At 38.8% G+C, this 16,933-nt stretch overlaps 1 protein-coding gene across 7 annotated transcripts in view; it reads right to left on the reverse strand.

Annotated features, from left to right (window-relative positions):
* Positions 1 to 16,933, reverse strand: part of diaph2 (diaphanous-related formin 2) — a 470,900-nt gene that overhangs the window by 85,378 nt on the left and 368,589 nt on the right. For all 7 annotated transcript variants that reach the window (XM_046031243.1, XM_046031244.1, XM_046031241.1 and 4 more), the window contains 2 exons: positions 15,593 to 15,757; positions 6,264 to 6,399 (listed from right to left, as the gene is read on the reverse strand). In XM_046031243.1, the coding sequence (XP_045887199.1) occupies positions 6,264 to 6,399; positions 15,593 to 15,757 (301 nt within the window). The remainder of the gene's footprint in view (positions 1 to 6,263; positions 6,400 to 15,592; positions 15,758 to 16,933) is intronic.

Raw genomic sequence — 16,933 nt, forward strand, 5'->3', positions numbered from 1 at the left:
AACATCTGAACCAAACCACACATGGGCTGTTTGCATCACTGAAAGGCGTTGCTGTCTGGGGAAGCTAAATGGATTTGACAATGGGATTTGATGGTCTTTGTAGTGAGGGTAATTAGGTTTGATTGACTGTAAAGTGACTGGCGAGGTCCAGATCTGGGAGGGGAAATGATCAGACACTTGAACCACCCACAAATTAATGAGATTCAACTGTGCTGCGCTGATTTCACTAAGAAGAGGAACAGTTATGAAAGCAATGGGATAGAGAAAAGGACCTGGTGGGATGAGTATATATTGTGTGTGTGAAGAAGTGAGGGAGAGACATGGAAATAGAGACACAGACTCAGAGGGAATAGGAGAGAGAAAATAGGAAATACGTGTACCTGATGCATGTCTCACTTCCTTTATTGTGACCTTAACCAAATTAATTAATTAAATTAAGATAAAAGATTAAAGTAAGCATCAAGGTGCAATCTAAATGTGTTCTTTGTCTTTCTCTCAATACAAAATAAGGTGCCACAAATAAAAAAAAGACAAACAAAAAACATCTTTAGCTTGGCAATTTAATGCATAAGGCCGACACACAAAATGTGGGAAAGACTATTCCCTGGTGTTGTCTTACTTGCTAATGAACTATGGTGTTTATCATAGAATATTAAAGGGCTTCCTGTGAAGCCAGTCTCGTTTTCCTCATGCTGACATTTATTTATGGAAATGCATTTGGAAATATTATAATTTGGTATGATGTTTATTGTTATGAGATCACCTTCACTTACAAAATGCAATTTTGCAGTCAATCCGATGCATTTGATCATTGCATGTGCTTTGTTTATGGATATTATTATTTTCTCCGTGTTTTGTATTCATGCTGCTTGCTCTTATAGGCCTTAGCTCAGAAGCAGTCAGCCATATTCTGTGTGCGATCATCGCCTTGAGGCAGATTCCGATTTCGACTGGAGATACAGCGCAATCTAATATGCTGTTATTTATTAGAATGGGTCTATGACAGCAGATAATCCTGGTGCCTTTGTTCCCATCTTTCAAGGTAATGATGGAATTCACCAATCCATACTCGGGAGTTTCAGAGCACGGCTTGCACTTCGTGCACTCTGGGTCGGCACAGCTCAAATGCAAGGACAAAGAAAAAAGCAAGTTTGGCATTATACTGCTGTGACATTAACTTGTAGATGTAGTGAAAGAGCCTTCATTTTTATAACGCATCAGAAACTACAAATATATAACCAGACATGGAAGCCATCATTGGCATGACAAAGAAATGAAACGTGAGGAGATAAATAGGCAGCAAATTCAGAAGGATTGTGCCATATATCATCATTATATTCTGGAAAGGTCTGTCCTTGTTCTTTATGTTCTATAGCGAGCTAATACTGGCTACCCAAACTAAGCTGAGACATTGTGAGAATCTCAGAAACATTTGTTTAATCTACTTGAGTTTGTGACCTCCACATCTCTACAAGCTATCTCCCCTGGTAATATTGTTTGTCATGGCGCTTGTGCTGTGGAGACACTATGCAAACTTCGAGAGCTAACCTGTCCACCTCACCTCCACCTGTCAATGCTTGTCTATGATCACCTAGCTGGCATGGCTGCGGCACAGGTATGCACTGCCCTACCGACAGCTGTCAGTGTCACACAAAGCCATCAATCCACATCTCTGCCACTGTCATTCCTGACAGGACTCCGCCAGCCACAACCAGTCAGACAGCTGCACGGAAATATGTCAATTTAGTTTAGCATGCCACACTAATAGACTTGAATTTTCACTTTGCACAAACAGCACACACAACAGGGAAAAGAGAACACTTTCTGATGACAACATGTTAACTTTAGAGAATCAATACAAGTGATCTTAATAAACTATCAGCCTCTAAGAATAGCTGGATTTTAATTTGTCAGAATCGTAAATGTGTATTTTCCGACAAATATTACATTACATTATATTTTAAAGCCATCCTGTATTAGCATGTAGACTGAAGCATATGAATAATACTTAAATGTACAAAACATGTACAGAAATGCAGTCACCAACCTTTTATTTGGTAAATTTAATGCTTTTTTCAAGAGGGGCCTGCTTTTATGTATGTAAACGTACACTAGTTCATCCCCAAAGTGTGAAAGGTTGACAAGGAGGATGCATAAATAGAAGTTACAGGCCCATCCTTGTCAATATGCCAACTTCTCTCTGCAGAGAATCATAGAGACATGGAGACCTCATTCTAGCAGGCTTTGCTTAACGGGAAAAATGCCTTGATCTCCAATACCCAAAAAAAACGCTTTATGGGCATTTTGTTGTGTCTTTGAGAAGTTGAACATAATAAGACCTGTATTTTCCACTAATGGGCTGGTTTTTAAACACAGTGATATATGTATATACAAGCTGTTCCAGCTGTTGTGTGAACAAAGATAACTACATTTAAGATGATGATAATATGTATTCAATAGTTAAATGAACACACCTTTAGCATAACACCACAAAACCTATTTTCCCACTATAATATTCCCACTGAGCAACTCAATGTATGGGTCTGCAATCTGCTGGTGTCTGCAAGCTGTTGCAAAAATGGATTGAAGCGGATGGGTGGGATCTAATTCGTACAGTAAAAAAAAAAAATCACTTTGCAGGTAAAACTTAATTATAAAAACAGCATCTGTGAAGCCTCTACATGTGTTTTTTGGGGTTTAATAATTTATAATAATACTGTCTAGGACAATGTTAATACAAAAAGTTTGTTTTCCACTCAAAACATTTTATTTTGACACCTAACATTAGCTAAGAAAAGGATTTCATCTAATACTGCACATGTCCAGGTGGATTACATTTAATGTGTGTAGTCGAGTAAGATGGCAGACAGTTGGTACACTCATAAAAGTTGTTGTAAAACTCACTGGCTACAACCAATATGCTTCTAAACTTGATATTCCTCAGGTTGGCAATAAACATGTTTTTCAGAGGTTCATATGGGGAAGGGGGCTGGTACACAAGCTATTGCAACTCTTCACATACTGAAAACCATACTGTGTAAAGTAGGTCTGAGAAAAGTTGACAGAAAACATGTTAAACACAACGTTCTCCACTCTTTCTTTGTGGTACCTCGGAGAAATGCTTGGACTAAATAAAAATGTTCAAAAAACTTGTCGTTTGTTTATTCCTATGTGCCTTATACCAAGCTGCATTGTGCTCAAAGCAGCATGTGCACTCTGTTCTGCTCTGTTCAAAGCTTAGTGGATCTGACTGGGGAACACAGTTGACATGTGGGTGCAGACACTTGCCCCAGACGGGGGCACTGACCCTGGTGATACCAGCCGAGTAGGTGGCCTGAGGGACCTGTTACTCCTCACAAATGCCTTACAGAAACAAAGTCCAGATGCTCTACCACGCTGCAGCTCTTGACACACTCAGCATGCTGCTTGTGACATTGTTTCATATGCCGCAATAAAAAATATCCTGGTGTGATGAACCATCTTCCTCTATTATTCCTTCTAGAAAGAGGCATTATTTTCGGTTTATTCTACAGTGTTCAACAGTTATTTCCAGTGAAGTAAAGCGATTTAGTAGATGTTGAACATCTGGTCAGTTCTAGAGAATATGGAAATCCACTTAGAGCAAATTAAAACAAATGGGGTGACCGGGTAATGATTTCATAAGCAATTTCCTACATTGGGATTTGTAATACTTCACAAGGAAAACACGTTTAGCTCTGCACTTGTCTCATCTATCAATCATGCTTGTTGAAGAAGTGTACACGTCAGTGCACTCGCAGAGGGTATAATCTCAAGTTTTATCAACTGGGAAATGTGAGAATTTTTTATTTATTTTTAATCAGTTTTCTAAAAGCATTTGTCTGTTTCCCCTCCCCCACCCTGGTGCCATCCTGGCAAAAGCTAAATGAATTAAATTCTCATTAAATATGCATTTCATTGTTAATCATTTGCAAGCGAAGAGGATTAGGTCGCAATTTGTGAAATGACATAAAAATCTATCCCTTCTCAAAAATAGCCTCTTGAAATTGCATTAAACACAATAGTATGATCCATCAATCTTTTTAAGCAATAAAATTAGTAAATCAGTAAATCCATAAAACAGGTACAATACTGACCTGTACATAATTCTCATAATACAATGGCCATATGTTTACTCCATCTGCTCATGCTAATGGATTTGTAAACATAAAAATGTATTATCTATCTATTTCTCCCCCCGCCACCCCCACCCCCCCACTCCCTCCCTCCATGATTCCAATAGGGAAAACAAGAATGTGTATATTAAACTAGAGATGTATTGCACCACTTCAATTAGCCTTTCAACGTTTAAAACGTAAAATGAATGCAGAAAATGTTTGGACATGATTAATAGATGGTAAAAGGAATTTTTAAAAGCCTCTTTGTGCATCTATCTTATTTTCATCAACCTTCACAGAAAACACGGGTGATGCTCAGCATGAAATATTGATGTGAAAAGTCTTCTCAAACAACTTAAGTCCTCAAAATATCCGAAGCACACATTGAATGTTGAATTGAACAGAATGGGAGAGAAGAGCCAAGACTCTCAAGCCAAGGCTGTCAACTAGAGAGTGGAGGCACAGAAAAGAAAGATGTGCAACAAGAAAACACTGAATATCCTGCTATGTGGGTTCCAACCTAACAGCTTAAAGAGAAACACAAAAGCAGAACACCAAGCTGCTGTAACCTCCAACCTGCTTCTGGCTCAAATTCATTTCCATTCACAGGATCCGTTTGAAGTGCTCAGCATTTGATGGTCCTTTCTCTGATTACATTTCACAAAGAGACAAGTTAGTACACAAAACGGAACTATTCAAGGTTTAATGAAAATGCGTAGTCAATGCAGGTAAGAACCTTGACAGGGGAAAAGCAGCCTGGGTTTAGCACATCTTGAATTTAAAAGTGTGAGTTTCATTACTGCCAAGGTCATTGTGATCGCGACAGTCCAACGATCTAGGTGTTGGTGTCGAGGACAATCCCCACTATCTCCAAGGCTGCAGGCAACGTTGCCCATGTCATCCCTAATGTTTTATTCATACAAGTCATATTATGGCATTCAGAAACCAAGATCAAAATCTGCTCTGGCAGAAATATTTAATATCATACCTACTTCTCTGCCCTTCTCCATCTGGTTAGCCAGAATGAGAGAGAGGGGTAGACAGCCTCTTTCAGCTCAGCCATGTTGGATTATTAAAAGTGAAGCTTTCAAAGAGGTCACTGCTCAGGGAAAAAAAAAATAGGGAGGGAAAAACTGTAGCATGCATCAATTATCTTGGAGAGTTTGTGGCATACTGAAGACTGTCTTGTCATATTTCCCAATGTGGCTGAGCTACAGAGAGGTCCTTGGCTGGCGCTGACATTTAGAAGCTGGTGAATTGTAGAAATCCCAGTCTGTTTGTCAAAAAAATGGACAAAAGACCACAGTGACTGCTTGCAAAGCCCCTTCAGGCTTGAAATTCCTTCACAATGTCATTGGCATAACTAGACACATGCATCCAGCTCTGTCACTTTAACTTTTCATGTCTGAACAACTGCAACTTATACTAATCAATATGTGGTTTACTGCCATTGCTGGAGGACAACATACTAATTCCAACGATTCACAACAATAAATATAGCAAGCTGCCCTGCAAATAGCTTGGATGAATAACAATTTGCTCTTGTACATGACCAGTGATAAACCAGCAGCAACAGCTTGGCGTGTTAGAAGCCTAATCTACAAAGCAACTTTCAAACTCTTTTATAAGTTGACCCCAGCTTCCTATCTTTACATGTGACCTAAATCCTGCAAGCCTCTGCCAGTTCTATGAGGGCTCAACAAAGTCTTTGTGTTTATTAATGACCACACTCCAATTACTCTTGCAACTGTGAAATTATAACACTTATATACATTGAATGTGTTAAATGTTTAGAAATGTTTAGAAATGTATGTGCATATTACTACAGGAGAGAATGTTTCTGTCTATGTGAGCAAATGTACCATGGAAAAAAGCAAGCTAAAAGTAGCATAATCTGTCTGTTGTTTGGGAGCATTGTATCGGCTGTGGGAGTAAGTATAAGATTCCTTCATAGCTGAAAAAAGATGACTCCCCCCACTCCTACACATTATCCTGTTCCTTCAGAGTTCAAATCTATGTGAAGCTCCCCCCAACCCCCCCTTTCCATCCTCCCTGTTCTCCTCCTCATAACTCCCCACCTGCCTCTCCGTCTCTGTCTCTGTGGTGGTGCAGGGAGAAGTGGCATACCTTTGTTCATGTCAATCAGCTGCTTCTTCTTCTGCTGGCGCTCCTGCTTCTCGCGCTCTGCTTTCTCCTTCGCCAGCTTGGCTCTCTTGATCTTCTCCTCCATCTCCCTCTTCTTGTGGTTCTCCTTCACTGCTTCCTGATGAGGCGCACGCACGCACGCACGCACACACACACACACACACAGATAAAATCACAATATGGCTACTGTCACCACCACTCTGTTAGTGTCTTCACTACTGTATAGTGTTCACAAGCAGTAGCATGCCATCAGCAAATTCTTATTCAGAGAATCGTTTGATAGTTAGAGATAAGCTGGAATAAACAATATATCATGCCTTGTGTAGACCTTTTTTAATACAAGCATATTTGTCAGTAAGGTTTCTGCATATTTTCATTAACACAAAAAGCTGATTTGTTGTCAATAATACAACAACATGGCACATGTATAAAAAAGGCTAGATGATCATCACATGTTTTTACCATGCCAGTATATTTCCATATTTTACTATGAGGGGCCCTAGCATGAGAAAAGAAAAGTGTAGCAGCAGTGTGCCAGTCTCTGAGGAGGGAGAAAGAGATACCATCCTCCTCCTCCTCCCCCTCCTCCTGTGACAGGCTGAAATGTCAGGAAGGAGTCCGAGAAAAACAGATAATCAACGGTACGGATTCAGCTTTTACAAATGTGTCAGTTTGTTCTTGTGCCAACAAAGAGTAAGATGCAACTGTGTGACCTTTGGAGACAACAAAATGTGCTCTCATCTTAGGCCTGTGGCGCAGCGCTTGGCAGGATCCATCATAGGTGTATTTGTGTGAGAGGTCACACTGTATGTGTATACATGCATATGAGCCGGTGTCCATGGGTATCTTTGTGCTTGTGCTCATCCATGGTGTCCCCCCTTATGTATGCGTGTGTGTGTGTGTCAGTAAGTGAAGGCATGGCGCTGTCTGTGCACTGATATAATAAGTGGCGACAGTTGCCCCCCACCATCTAATGCCCCTGTGGTCCTTGTGTGTGTGTGTGTGTGTGTGTCATGTTGGCAGCTAAAAGAGAGGGATTACAGAGATTGTGGGTAAGGAACAAGGAAAGAGCAGCTCATCATGCCAGTCAATAGTAGAGATTTGCTCCGTGTCCAAGGACACAAGCCCTCATTGTCACTGTGTCATTGTGGGATGACAAGGGCAATGGGGGGGGGGGTGAGTGAGTTTTGTATTGTGTGCATTACACAAACATAAGAAGGGATGTTTTGCTTTGTCATCTGCTTAAAGTTGGTGACCATTTAAAAATCAACCTACTTTTATCACTGCATCAAGGTTATTGTAAATGATACAGCTACACTCTGTAAGGGATATTGACTGTGTGCACTTTGCTGCTGTTTTGAATTAGAGTGTGTAAGAGCTGTGCTGTATAGTCGGTAATGGAACTGCTAACTTGCACATTTTGTTTAAGTGATGGGCAGCACTGGCAGCACAAATCAAATGAATTTCTGTCCTCATTCACTGACAAGACTCAATTCATTTAGGAAGTAATATCACTGCATTCCTCAACATCTACAGCATAACTTCGTAGATAATTTATGTGGATTACAAATAAAATCCTGCAGGCAAAACTTATTTTAAACAAACAACTAATTCTGGATGTAAACATGATTATGCAACGTAATTATGTTGCCCTAATCACACAGCACCACTAATTACCATAGCAACAAATATGTTTTCAGTGGTCTCTTATTTTTCTCTTTACCATTCTCTTTACCTAGTTTGCCTTTGGCAACAACTGATTGTATCAGGTCTCATTTTCTTGCCAACTTTCAATATTGTAGGAAGACATACAAGAGATAAACAAGCCTCATGAGATGCATTTTCAAAAATAATCTTCAGTGCAGGGAACCAGATTTAAACATCATTGGAACATGAGACAAAAGATCTAGTTGCTCTCAAATCTGCTCAAATGTTTGTATGAATTCAAACAATGTTGAAATATATTTTTGAATGCATCATGTTTTCTCTCGAGCTTATATATCCAAGATCAAAGCACACTATTTACAATCTGATTTCAGGTGAGCACTAAAACAAGTTACTTTTATCCTTCACACAGTCAGCTGTCCATCAGTGAAGGTTGTCACTAACATTTTAGTGGCACCCAATGAAAGCATAAATATTATATTCAAATGAAAACAATCTACAATAACTCTGATCTTCTAATTGATGTATACAATGTATACATGTATAATAAACATTTAATCCCACTGGCAGGGGCATCTGGGTCCAGCAGGAGTAGTTTTTACAGTATTAACTTCTGTGGCACCACAAACCAATTAATTAAGAATTACAAATCTAATTAATTTCATGGCAAATATTTAATATTGAAATATACAGTTTGATTAGTTTGAGTATGGCGGTTCATTCATTAAACTATTTTCTAGATATGTTGACCATATCTCATTGCCTTTCTGAGTGAATGAAACTTGCTCAAGTGTCCTAGGTACATAACTTCAGTCTGGCGATAACAGGTAGTTATATTATTGATTTTAGTTTCTGAGGCTGATATTTTTGCTTAAAGTCTAAGAAATGTTGGGAATAAGAAAGAAAAAAATGAGACCCAGTTTATTTTTTTTACTAATGGCTACCAATTACTGTAATACAGAAATGCACTATAGGGAGGATTTTCTTTGCAAACTAAATCATCCAATTACAAAGGTTTAGAAAAAGGATAACAATAAAATAGAGAATGGGGAATTGAATAAGAGATACAACAAAAAGACTACAGTCAGAAATGTAGTGCAGCACTTCAAACTAACCCCCCCCCACATGATATTATCTCCCATGGTAGACAGTGTCCTTTGTGGCCCTCATTCTACATAATAACTACTTAAATACAACTCTGAAATCCTGCAGTCCAGAGGCCATGTTTATGACAGGCTCTGTGCCCTGATCCCCTCTGGTGTAAAGTAGGAAAATCCAGTGCAAATACTGTGTACATATTGCGCAGGGGGTATGTAAATTTAGAGGAATTGGAATCATCTCAAAAAGACATAACTAAATGCATGGTTTTGCATAATAACACCTTAATGCCAGGTGTTGTCAGCAACACTATTGATGCAGCACATTCTTGCTTTTCAGGCTCACAGAGAGTATGTCACACTTATGGCCTCCAGCCTGTCTAAGAGGGAGATTATAAGTACTCCTCTATCTATACCTGGCTGGAAAAGTGAATGCTGTGCAACCCCCAGGTCCAATCCACCAACAAGGGCAAGGCAGCATTTTTCCCCTTCCAGGTCTGTTCTTTCAATAATTCATGAAGTGTGTTTGCTGTTCTTCCTTGACCCTGCACAACGCAATACATCTCCCACAGCATGGCTCCCCTCCCATGCATACAAGTTTGCCAGTCCAATGAGGGAGCAATGAGTATTTCCAACTGCTCAGTTGCACCAGTGATCTCACACAGAGAGTGGCACTGCTATATCTCATTTGAATTTTACAAACACTACAGCGCCTGGGCTATAAGCAGCAAATGTGTTTATTAGCCATCTGTTACACTGTTTGCCAGTAGGTGGGGAGAAATGGCTTCACAAAGTTATAGGTTACAGATTGTGAGACTTCTGCTCTGTGGTATAGACATATTCCCATACTGATAGGTGACCTCCAAAATCTGGTGCAATGGTTTTTATGACTGTCACGTTAGTGTAAGTAAAAATACAGAGGAAACATGAAAGTGATTCAGCAAGAAGGTGGGGAGAGTGGCACTGTCAGAGCATCATCTTGAGCATTATCAGCATGATTATGATAATTTGTCATATCGTGAAGGAATTAGCAAGCTTTAGAAAAATCAAATGGGCTCAAAAGTGGATGGCTGCACCCACACACACACAGGCACACTCACAAATCATCATTCTAATCTCATAGATGCTCTATCTTGCTACTTTGTGAACCCGGTCTGGGTCTTTTGGTCTTATTAGAAAGTCACTCAATTAACAAGGAAGACTGTTAGCTCATCCCAGCCCATCTGTTGTGCTTTGATAACTCATTAATGGAAAAACCCTCATCCCCCATGCTCCTGGTCAGGATTACACATACAGACCCTGCGATTGCATTTCACTCATACTCTATTTCAGAATATGGCAGTCGCATTAAATTAACAAATTGTTGGACTCTTCGAATACTGACTCCATGTGCTGAAATCAAATAATATTTCATTGGCCACAGAAAGAAAAAAGAGAATGGGACGGGAGTGAGGGAGAGAAAGAGAATGAAACAGAAGGAAAATAGAGTTAATGGATTCTCTTATCAGTTACATTCAGTTCTGTGAGGACTGTCTGTCAGTGCGTTTACTCAAATGCCTCATGTCGGTCGGGTGCATTAAGCCCTTGCTTTTTAGTAAAAGCAATTTAGGGTGACTGTATTGCAATGGAATTCTTTAATACTGCGGGTGCTTTGTGCTGTGAATGCATTACACAGGGCAATGCGACATAGAAGTTAGCGAAGATGTTTTGTCTGAGTCAAACAACTCAATGTCTCAATATTGAAATAAAGGGAGGCATTGCAGGCATATCAAGCAGTTAAATTCAGGGGTCTTTTTTTTTTTAATTATTAGCTGCCAAGAAGTCATGGTGTTCATTAGATTTGCCATTTGGAACAAATCAGTAATGGTTGATGTAGGTCGACTTTGTCAGAGATAAATGACTAGCAGACATTTCCCTAAAATTCCTTCACTGACAAGAAAAGCTGAGGATGTTGCTGCAAAGGAGCTAGCTCAGTTGTTTTCACAGGGTAAGAAAAAACTCAACAACATTCAAGTAGAAACAACCATTGAATCCTTGTGCTCTGCAAGCAGATGGGATTAGCCTTTCTGTCAGCAGAGCTGAGGAGCCAAAAACTATAAATAATATCTGAAGAATATGGTGATTAAAGGATTGTTTTTATATGAATACATTAACTTATAACCACCACCACCCCCACCCCTCCCAAACCCCACCACAACACTTTATCCCACTCACTTCCCTCCCCTTATCCATAGCAGGAAAGTTTAAATCAGTAATAAAATATTCATATGTAGCTATTTGCTTGAGAGAATAATTTATTTTCTTGGGTGGATGCCTCTTTTAGAGATATGCAACTTTAGAATCCTTGAGGGAGTGTTGTGTTGTGTGCTGGTGTACTTTGATCAGTGGGAATGAAAAGTTGGTTTCAGATGGGGATCAGAGTAAAGAGAGGAAAAGGATTCAGACAAGGGGACCTTGGCATTTACATTAATGGATTGTGAAGACTGAGAGCATGCCTTCTGGACACCATGTCATCATCCTGACACCGGGAAGTTTTGGGGCAGTGCCAGGAGGGTTGGATAGAAAGTTGTTGGGAAAGCAAAGACACTTGAATCAATGTTTAACAGACTTGTGTACTCCGGAAAAAAAGGAACTCTCAGTTTGTTCTGTGATGATGTGGCGTTTACCTTGCCATTATTGTTATCTCTTTAAAAACAAATCTTCTTTTCCCCATGTGCTCTATTTACTGCTCTCATTAACCACATTTCCTGTAACAATGGCAAGCAGCAGGACATTTTTGTTTCACTTTTATCCAGTACTTTTACCTCAGTAGTCATTATTTTTCATTTGTTTTATACTTTTATTGTAGTCATTTAGACAAAAATACTGTGAATTGTGTAGACATTATAGGGAATACATACATACTATTGTTGTGTTCCATAATAATAATAATAATAATTTTAGTAGATGGAAATATTACACATTTCACAAAAATCTTGTCTCAGCCATACACAAAATAATTTTAAAGTCTCAGGAGGATAGTGAAATGCAATTTCATCTACTTTAGGACTTGGGAATATTAACCTCTTCTCTAGATTCATTAGCACTAACAAAATCCAGCAAGATCTGCAATGCGCCATAGTGACAGCACATGCACACACATACACACAGGCAGAACAGCTTAAGAAACTTGCCCAAGCCTCTTTTATCAGTAAGACACTGACATTATACCTTCTTTACTTCTCAGCATTTCTACTTTAAAATAATATATTCTAATCTGTTTTATAACTTTGTTCTTTCCTCACAGGTCCCAGGTCAGCACTAGATGTTCCTTAATCAGTACTAGTAGGAAGAAAAAGTTCATAAGTGTCTACTCTACTCTTTAAAAACAAAAGCCAAGTTATGTTAGGCAGATTTAAACATCTGACTCTCTATATACTCAAGTAAATGCCATTATACTTGTATCCACTCCCCCTCCCCGCAAGTGGCTAATCCTCTCTTGCCAGGCCGTAAATAATAAAGTTGTTAAATAAAGGTTTAATAATAAAGAATAAAAATAATTAAGCATTTTTGTTTCCCATTTGGATGTAGCATATACTATATAACATTATGTACTGTGCATTTATTTATTGCATTAATTTATTTCAAATACACTACACACTAATACAGTAAAGTACCATAAATAAAATATAGTTTACTTCAAATTATAGCCTAAACAGTATTGTGCGGTTTACAAATACAGCAAAGTGCAAATAGGCTACTGAGCCAAGCTTCAGGTTTCAGTGCATTTCTACATTTTTAATGGGCCTGAAAGAACACTGTCAAGCTATCGTCTAACTGCTAGAATTCATAAAACATTCAGATTTTTTTTCACCCACATGTTGTCATGTATGAGAAGACCCATAATGAACCCCCTGCACACGGACTACATGATTACTATAAGTGAATTACTTAATTCACTGATTCTGTCCCAAACTTTTTGTTGCATATATGCAGTATTTGTTAGCAATAATAACTTACACTATGAATTTTGTTATATTATTACAACTGTGTTTTACTATATTATCATTCACTATCTGTTTACCACAGGAGGAGATGCAGTTCTTGAGAAATACATCAATAAGTTACAATAACAATTTGTTATAAACCATTTATCACATGTTTATTTTCTGATTATAAACACTTTGGGAGTATTGTTATCAAGAAGAAACCTCTATTTATAACCTTTCAGACTAAGATGGCATTGAAGAAAATGAAAAAGAAAAACTTCAGTGACAAAAAAGAGGTTATGTCAGAAAAAATCTTTGGCAGACACAGTGGCATTATGACCTACTAAAAGATGACATATGGAAGGAAGGAAATCACACAGCAGGTGAGTGCAGTTACATTCTTGTGGAGAAGAACTTAAAAGAAGTACTGAAAAGCATGTCAGGGCCAACCAAGGGAATATAAAGACTAAAATAGGTGACCAGAAAACAAACAAAAAAATAAAAGAAAGGAAAAAAAGGAAAGAATGTGAAATCACCCCAACAACTGAAACTGATTGGCTCAAAAGCACACATTGTGAGGTAAAATCAGATGACTGGGAGGTAAATGTTTGTACCCTCGTTGCTCACGTCCAGTTTACAGTTGTATAATGACTCCTGTAGATCTACAAAAAGAGCTGTACAGTGACATTGTTGGAGTTACCTCAGCTTGAAAGCATGGGGGGACATTATAACAGAAAGCCAGCTTTGGAGTCGGGGTTTGGAAGATGTAGGTAGGCATTTCTACCAGGCAGGAAGGGTTCTGTAAAAAGCTGTGAATATGTTTTATTATGGGGAGTGAAGGTTCAAGTGTTTTTAGAGCTTGACTGGCACTAAGGACTAAAATCTCAACCACTGCTGCTTCAATTCTGACATTTCTTTTGTCTTTTTCTTTTTTTTTATTCCTCATGAGACACTCATCTTTATGGCCATGCAATACCAAATCACTGAAGTACCCTTTTAACATCCAGTTTTGCCAGTTTGGTATCTTGGTGACTCGCTATGCACCACAGTGGGAGAAGGCGCGGCAGAGTCTGTAGCAATGCCAATCTAGCAGCGCCCTGCCATCATGGTGCCAAAAAAATGTCTTGTGTGGTCCGCTGCATACCTTCTCAGAGCAGCACAGCATACTGTTTTATTGTTATTATGCTATGGAACCAAAAATGTGAGCTGCCGGGGCTGAGTCGCTCTTTTTCAGGGCTTGTCTGGTTTGGCAACGCCGGTTAGCATCATCTAGGCTTTAGTTATCTGGAATGCTACAGCCAATTAGAGGAATAGTGGTGAGTCTTCTGGCAAAGGATACTGAGTAGGTGTAGTAGATCAAAATCAGAATCAGTCTACTCTCTCCTGTAAACCGCATGTTGCTGTTTTCAGTGAATGTTACTAATTCAATTTGACTGTTGTATTTGAATTTTTTGAAATAAATCTGAGCAACCTGAATCTATTGTTTATTTATTTTTTTATTCTTAAACTTAAAGTTTTGGATTTAAAATTGTGAACATTGACTATATATACGATATTCAAATTGAGCTTTAGGAATTGCAAATAAAGAAATTCCATATTTTAATTTCAAATAGGTGAATTCAGAACAAATACATTCAGATACATTGTTTCCAAAGTAAAATATTTCAATTCTATGTATTGAGCGGTGTTTAAATTCCAATATTTGGTATTCGTTGGATTTTAAAATTTGAATATGTATGTCCTTTATTTGCTTCCATAGTAAATAAGACAAATGTAATTTGATTGAACTTTAAAAAATAATTTTAGAAAACATGCAAATTCTACACATCTAAATTCTACATTCATCTTATTTATGGCAATGCGGCGGTAGTTAACTGGAGGCTGTTACTGTATATATCTCTGCAATGACAAATATAATGTCCCACTATTATGCATTGAAAACATGGTGACCACAAAAATGAATTCAACTAAAAAGAGGTACCACATACTCTTGCAAGTATATTTGAGCTACTGTATTCATTGAAACTCTGAACGTCACAGATAACAATGAGTTTCCTATCTGCAGGTGTGAATCATGACAGGGAGAGCCCTGTGGTTACAGGGAATGAAAGTAGTGAATGTGATTGGCTATGATTGTCACAGCCTCTAACGCACCTACCTATAATGTATGGTAATGTATTCTTTCTGATCCTACCCGTGCCTAAGTGTGCCACAGGTACGCTAATGGAGCCTGGCCACGAAAATTACCAAGAGCATGCTTGGCACACTTCCAACACACTAAGCGGGGCACACTTGGCTGTGAGTTCCCTCTGCTGAAAATATGTCCCCGCACACGAGTTTCATCCATAGAAGTATAACACTGTAATGTTCATACATTTTCACCATCAGTCAGGACCTACTGTAAGTTTCAGGGAAATGTGTGCATGTTCAACACAAATTCTGTTCTCATTTCAATGACATCTAATGTGTATAAGCAAGAGAAAGTGTATGCAAAAGAATGCATGTGTGGGTGGTGGCTTCTATTAGTCTGTGTGTACTTTGAAAGAACAGTAAAGATGACATATATAAAATATATACTCACCATGAAGAGGATGCGGAAGTTGGCCAGTTCTCCGAAGAAATCCTCCACACTGACTGAGTGGGGGTCAAAGGCAAAATAGCTGCCAATGCTCTCGTAGAGCTTTTGCATGTTCTTGTGCATCGTGGACAGTTTTTCATACTGCTCGCGGGCATGCTTGCAGAAGCCGTGAGGACAGAGTCAAGGGAAAAGGAGATAAACATGTCTCAAATACAGACAAAACACACTTAAAGTCTACTGCAATCAGCAATATGACACCTCCCAAATATGTTCAATTGTGAAAACACAAGCCATTTTGAGAAATGATCACTTCACAGGCTTTATAGTATTCAAAAAGCCCACCTATGTCAAGGTCAGAAAAACAAAACCCTGGATAAAGAAGGGTCAGAGACAATCTAATGTGCCATTACAATAACCTCTCCAACTCACTTTGGAGTCAATGCCATGGTGAGCTAATAGCTGCAGCCCTGGAGTAATGGAAAGGTGTTTTGTAGTCAGCAGCATGACACAGATGGTTGCTGGAAAAGCTGATTGCAGTCATTGTTCTATTGTTTCTCCAAACAACAGTGGGGTCAGGTTGTTTTGAACCTCACAGCTCACGTCGCACTGTGTAATTTACTGAACAGGCAGAGCACTTTTCTGCTGGTGAATGGCTATTGACAGGCGGCATCAGTTAAGCATTATCACAGCAGCCACTGACCTCATGGAGACTGTGCTTGAACACTTGGGCTCACACACCCTGGGTGGGATGAGGATGATACAACTTCACACAACACACACATACTGCATACACCAACATGTACATGCATGCATGTACCGCAAACACAGAAAAAAAAAAATAAAATACCCACCACACTGTATCAATTCCACCAGTACTGGTTTCAATGCATCAGCAATGGTATCCAACACCTGCAGTGTCTTTAATCATTTTCATCTTTCTTATTTTTAAACAAATCTGAAAACAAATCTGTTTGTATTTTTATAGCCCTGGCTGTCAGTTATTGTTTATGATAGCACTGTACAGTACTTCCAAGTAGTTAGTGAGATTTCGTGGCAACAGAGCAACAAACATGAGCAGTCAGGTGATCAAAAAGGTAAAAAACAAGCAAGAGGTTTTGCCTCATTACCACTACCACTTTATTTTAGGTAAAACAAAAGGGAGCATCCCAGTAATGTTTCTAATAAGTCTTTATTGTACAGAAAAAACGTGAGTGTGCATATATATATATGTGCCATCGGCCCTTGTTTTCTCTTACAAAGAAGTTTGACTAACCTATGGGTTTGTCATTGCTATGCTATGTTTCGAGATTTGATCAAGTGATTTGGTGAGTACAATGCTATCAT

This window comes from Micropterus dolomieu, linkage group LG19 (assembly GCF_021292245.1).
Source record: "Micropterus dolomieu isolate WLL.071019.BEF.003 ecotype Adirondacks linkage group LG19, ASM2129224v1, whole genome shotgun sequence".
Classification (NCBI taxonomy): Eukaryota; Metazoa; Chordata; class Actinopteri; order Centrarchiformes; family Centrarchidae; genus Micropterus; species Micropterus dolomieu.